Source organism: Thermobia domestica, chromosome 10, assembly GCF_964235325.1.
Source record: "Thermobia domestica chromosome 10, izTheDome1.hap1.1, whole genome shotgun sequence".
NCBI lineage: Eukaryota > Metazoa > Arthropoda > Insecta > Zygentoma > Lepismatidae > Thermobia > Thermobia domestica.
Window position 1 is genome coordinate 83,509,186 of NC_137463.1, and position 6,000 is coordinate 83,515,185.

General features: G+C 39.0%; 1 protein-coding gene across 1 annotated transcript in view; it reads right to left on the reverse strand.

Annotated features, from left to right (window-relative positions):
* Positions 1 to 3,686, reverse strand: part of LOC145662516 (scavenger receptor class B member 1-like) — a 159,192-nt gene extending 155,506 nt beyond the window's left edge. The window contains exon 1 of the mRNA XM_081728168.1: positions 3,352 to 3,686. Within this exon, the coding sequence (XP_081584294.1) occupies positions 3,352 to 3,484 (133 nt within the window). The 5' untranslated portion in view covers positions 3,485 to 3,686. The remainder of the gene's footprint in view (positions 1 to 3,351) is intronic.
* Positions 3,687 to 6,000: the final 2,314 nt, after the last annotated feature.

Sequence of the window (6,000 nt, forward strand, 5' to 3'; positions counted from 1 at the left end):
TGGACCAATGTATCCGTGACTAAAATTTGGTACTCTCGGTCAACTTGTCTGGTCCCCAGGCCGGTCCCGGTCAATGCCCTTCCTGAGACCCCCTGATTCGAAATTTGAAAAAAAAAAAGTCTTGATCTAGAGCCTTGACTAAGGTACCCGTGACCAAATTTTGGTAATTCTCAATCCACTCGTCTGGTCCCCAGGCCGCACAGAGACAGACAGACAAACACACAAAGAAACTCTTTATTTTATTTATATTAGAAGACTACTGTTATTAACATACAGTTGCGTATTAACGTATTGTATCTAAAATTTACAAAGTGCACAAAATACCAAGACTGTCAAACTAGACAATCTATAGGCTATCTCAACTTCCTAAATTCTACATACAATAGTACTCTTTAACGAAAGAGAGCTATTTCGTGGCTAAGCGGTTAGCGTACGTACCTTTAGCGGAGGGGATCCGGGAATCGATTCCCGGCGGGAGCTCATTTGGTTCGGATTCCACGTTAATTAGCTGGTCCACGTCTCACATAACCTCGCTGCCGAAAGAGACGTTAAACTCAAAATCAACTCTTTAACGAAAGGAAAAAAGTCCCAAGATGGAACATAGTAAATTGGACTACCAATCGATGTATCTCACAGAACTGAACGAAATTATATGGGAAGATTGTAAGTTGTGTATAGTTTCAAAAAAAAGAAAAAAACAAAAAAAAAAACAAAAAAAACGCATTTTTGTAAACAAAAATTGAAGCTAATGATAACGACACCACGCATTAAGATGACACTAATATTGAAGTATTTACTCGTCAAGCTCTTCTCTGATGATCCTAGTAAGACTTTAGTACACAACATAAATAATTAGATATAACATAAATATGAAATGAAATTAAATATTTCAGTTTGACATCCTCCTATTATGCCATTTAGGATAATTAAGATGGATAAATAAGGCACGTGAATAATGATGAAAGAATTGGTGGAATGAGAATGTGGAAGCAAACGGGAGTACCCCGAGAAAACCACACAGACACGACGTTGACCATCACAAACTTACCTGGCCGGAGATGGAACTAGGGACCTCACACACCAACAGTAAGCGCTATACCACTGAGCCACCATGATCTATGATAAATATAGCACACAATTGTGATTATTTATCTTCAAGTTTTTGCTTAACTTTACATATTGTCCAAAGAGTGGCCTCGCGTAGCGTAGTCCCTAACGCTATCGCCTTCGGTGTGAGCGGTCCCGGGTCCCATTCCCGGAGAGGGCACTCGGTCGAAAAAGTGTTTAAAGCTTTTTCAGGCCAGCCATCCTGAATAAGGCTTTCCTGGGATTTCCTCAGTCAAACCAGGCAAATGCCGGAGTGGTACCTAACTTATAGGTCCCAGGCCGCTTCCTTCCTTCCCAGGAGCGTAATTTGAGATTTTGCTTCGGGGGGGGGGGGCAAGACCTCTTGATATAAGTAAAATTTCGCGTTTTTCACTGGTTTACTACTATTTTATTGATAAAATCTATATAAAGCTCAAACTCAGGGGGGGGCAATTGCCCCCTGCCCCCTAAATGACGCCCATGTTCCTTCCTTTTCCTTGGATAGTGTGCTCAGAGAGGGACGTCATCCTCATCCTTCATACGTGACGGGCTAAATAGCCAAACATGCCGGAAGACTAGAAAATCTCAAATCTTAAATCCTATTGCCCAAAGATAAAACGTATATCAATCGATCAATTACATTGAAGTGAACCAAATTAGATATTTCAGAGTAATATTTATACCATACCATTCGTAAAATTTTGTCGATTTTTCGTCTCGTCCCGTCTCGGATCTCTGAAAGCTTGTCTCATTTTGTAAAATTTACGCACAAAATTTGTGATCTGATTTTCTTTCTAATTTCATCTAGAAATTATCAGAAACCTTCTTTCTGCGTCATGAGAGGTCCATGAACGATGTGACAAAATAACATTTAAACCATATTTATTATTGAAGTATATTGTGTAATGATTTGCATATCTTTCAACGCTGATAAATGGTCTTCATTGTTCGTGCAATTACTTAATCAATATATAGTTTTTTTTTTCAATGAGTCATTAAACACTAAAACAGGGTTTTGAGATCTAAGACTTTGATGAATTACTGTTGCTTACGAGCAGTGGCGTATTTAGGGGGTGGCTTCCGGGCTTAAGCCCCCCGCCCGAAATCTTACTTAGTATAGTAAAGTAAATAAAATATCTTGCAGAATTTTCACTTTCCAGGCAAAGCCCCCCCTGAAAGTTAGCAAAGTCCCTCCTGAAACAAAATCGTAAATACGCCAGTGCTTACGAGACTCGGAAAATTTCTTTTTCTCGTCTCAAAAACAAGACAAACATTATTGTGTTTCTTGTCTCATTTCCAATTTTAAAATATACTTCTCATCTCATCTCAAACAATAGTTGAGGTAAAATCTCATGCATAGTTTTCGAGACTCGAGAAAGACTGCTGTGAGAATCAGGATTAGGATTTAGATATCTGGGCTATCGGCGTCTAAGGCCATTTAGCCCGTCACGCATGAGGGATGACGTCCCTCGGCGAGCACACTATCCGGGGAAAGGGAAGGGAGAAAGGATTGGGGAAGGAAGTGGCCTAGGACCTATAGTTAGGTAGCATCCCGGCATTTGCCTGGTGTGAATGAGGAAAACCCAGGAAAAACTGGTTTATGGCACTAAGAATTGAAATGAAATCTTTGAGTTTAACGCCCCACGGTTATGTTCTTTAAGCTGAGAGAGACGATGTTTTAGGTAAGTAAATAATGATGAAAGAGTTGGTGGAATGAGAATGTAGAACGGGAGGAGGTCTACTCTCGAGAAAACGCACGGACACGATGCTGTTCACCACAAACTTACTTGGCCGGGGATCGAACCAGGGACCTAACGCACCAGAAGTAACCGCTCTACCACTGAGCCCTCAGAGTATGTCGTTTATTGCCAATAATTGTGCGTATATTATTTATTCTGGTAGTAGGCCTACATTATAGCTTTTTATATAGTGTTGTTTCATCTCTCGTAAGATGACACGCATACTGTTATACTATTTGTAACAAATTCATTTACCAACTTTTTTTTTCTCTTCGGAATAGCTACTTTTTTTAAAGACCTGCATAAAGATATGGAATATCATTCATGGCTGTGTACTACTTAATATGCAAAATAATAATAGTAAGTAATTCTGCCCGTTCTTTGCTTCCCAAGGATTAATGCTTCTTCATTTGAAATGCAAATTTAAGACATAAAAACTACAACTTCTGGGAGAGGATAAGATAAATTTCCACAGGGGAGCTTAACTTCCCCAAGCCCAAGCCTAGCAACACTTTCTATTTCTTACCGCACGTGTTATTCCTTAGAAGATACCAATGCCGTCGTCTTGGTGATATTATGTCCTTTCCTTCCTTGTCGACGAGAAAATAAACCTTGTTCGTAATACTGCATTTTTTGTTACGAGGGCTTCGGTCCATCATGTTGGTGATTAGCTAAACATAATTCATACAACATGTAAACACTTGTACTTTCCCGTTATCACTATCACATAGCACATGCTATCACCCGCGTTTTAGGTTTCACTGTGTTTCCATTCAGCCGCCGTCACTTGTTAAAGCCGAAACAATGACTCCGCAAATGATCAGGCGTGCATTACTCATGGCACAAGCTTCTACGCGTAGTTAATAACCAAAATAGCGCTCAGTATTGCCAACCTCTGACAAGGACGTTTACGTTTCACTGCTTTCAAGTGCATCCCGATTCCCACTACTACTGCATCCTACACGTCTTCCTCCGTCCATCTAACGTAACCTTGTAAAAGCGGTTCTGAAGATGAAGAAGGAAATGAAGAAGATATTAAACACTTAGTTTATTTCAGATCTGTTATTCTTCACAGGAATTGCCAGAACACTAAGGCAGGGGAGAGATTATTCGTTGCTATATTAGTCAGTGTATAAGCCGGGTCGCGGTGGCTCAGTGGTAGAGCGTTCAACTCTGGTGCATGGGGTCCTTGGTTCGATCCCAGCTCATGCCGTGAGCTTCGTGGTGGATAAGCACCAGCTTGGCGGGTTTTCTCGGAGTTCTCTCGTTTCCTACCACTTCATTCATTCATTCATTTCTCATTCTCCCTTAGCCTAGCCGGCATCGGACATAAAACTTAGAAGATTTCATTTTATATAATTTTCAGATTATGAGCCTCTGGTGCGGGAGATCTAAGCTTGATACCCGGTGCGACTTTCGGATCTCGGTTAACCCTACAACGGTCGGGCGGAACAAAGTTTCATAAACGGTCGGGCTGGGTCTGAGAGACTCCAAAAAATAAAACTGCATAATTAATTAGTAACCTATATCTTTTTAATAAAAACGCACTTTTATGTAATTACAAGTATTTCTAAAACAGGAAAAAGCATTTCAGCTCAAAACTGGTGTTTTCGCTTATTTTTTAAAAAAATATTTGTTAAGTTATTGTTTACATATTTTGTTAGTAAATTATATGATTTTTTCTAGAAAATTATATAAAAAAGATTACTTACTTAAATGTTGTTATAGATAAGTAATATTGTAAAGGACACTTATAAGTTTATTTAATGTAACTGAAAGCACAACCTGTGTTGAAATATACTGAATGTCAGGGGGTAAAGTATTTTAGATTTCATTGTTTTCAAGATTGTTATCTAATGACGGAGTGGCTGGAGTTTTCTGGATAGGTGCTGATTGCCACGGGTGCTGACTGCCACAGCGAATTATTGGTGCTGACTGCCACGACTGTCGCTGATTGCAAATATGAAGGTGCTGACTGCCACGACGGCGTGCTGACTGCCACGAGCCTGGGAGAAACTGTATTTGGAAAGAGAGGAATTAATACCTCATACTAAATTTATGATTATTAATTAATTTAGTAGGGATTAATTCACAGCAAATCTATGTGGCATCCTATAAGTTACAAAGTTGCTCACTAAGTGGAACGACATACACTTGGATGTTTATAAAGGGATTGTCTTTTCTGTTATATGTACAATTTGCACATTTCATTGTTTATATTAATTGTTTTATTGTATTATTAATCGATATGATGGTCTGAAGCCAGCTGACAAGGGAAGTTTGGGAAAAGCATTCGCCTGCAGAGAAATAAGCATGTCATTTGAAGGATCAATTCATGCTGATTACAACAGGTAATAAAACTCCTGTACGTTGAGAACTGTTCGAGATATTCAGCTTGGAAATTTATATGAGAAAATGAGTGGATGCACGTTTCAATGCGTTAAGTATTCTCACCCATGGCGAAGCCTGATTGTTTGAACTTGCTATTGCTTGATCACTGGGGTCCATTCACAGACAAATTGTCCATTACAAGTTGCATGACGGATGGCAAAGACCTAATGGTTGAGAAGATACCAAAGAATTGCACACGATTTGTGCAACCATTTGATGTGTTTTGATTCCGATCAATCAAAGATTATGGCAGGAGATTTGTACATAGTATGAATCTTCTTCATCTGGGCGTTATAATGTACCAACGAAATAATCAAATTAAGTTCGTGTCCATACGAATCACTTCCGATCACCGCGATACATTGGATTGTTTCAGTTTGCGTTCTGCAAAGCAGGTTACGAACAAATTATAGGCCTATAACTTTTGAATCACTTGTCGAATTTGCTTTTTGCTTTGGTTCTGCGAACTGTTCTCTTGACGGATGTAACACAATTGCACATATAAAATGTTCATGGTGCAAGGGAGTATTTTGCCTGCGTCATTTCTTCATAAAACAGAACAACAACAGTGATCAATTTTCATCTCTAACCTATGATTATTGTGAACAATGTAATGACTAATTGTATCTAACAAACCCGTTAGTTATTGCGAAACACTTTTTTTCTGTTACTGTTTCAATTCGTACGTCAATATTCGTTACTAATTATGTTGTACTTAACGCGTATAAATGCGTATATCCTCATTTTTTCATATAAACTTCCAAGTTGAATATCTCGAACCGTT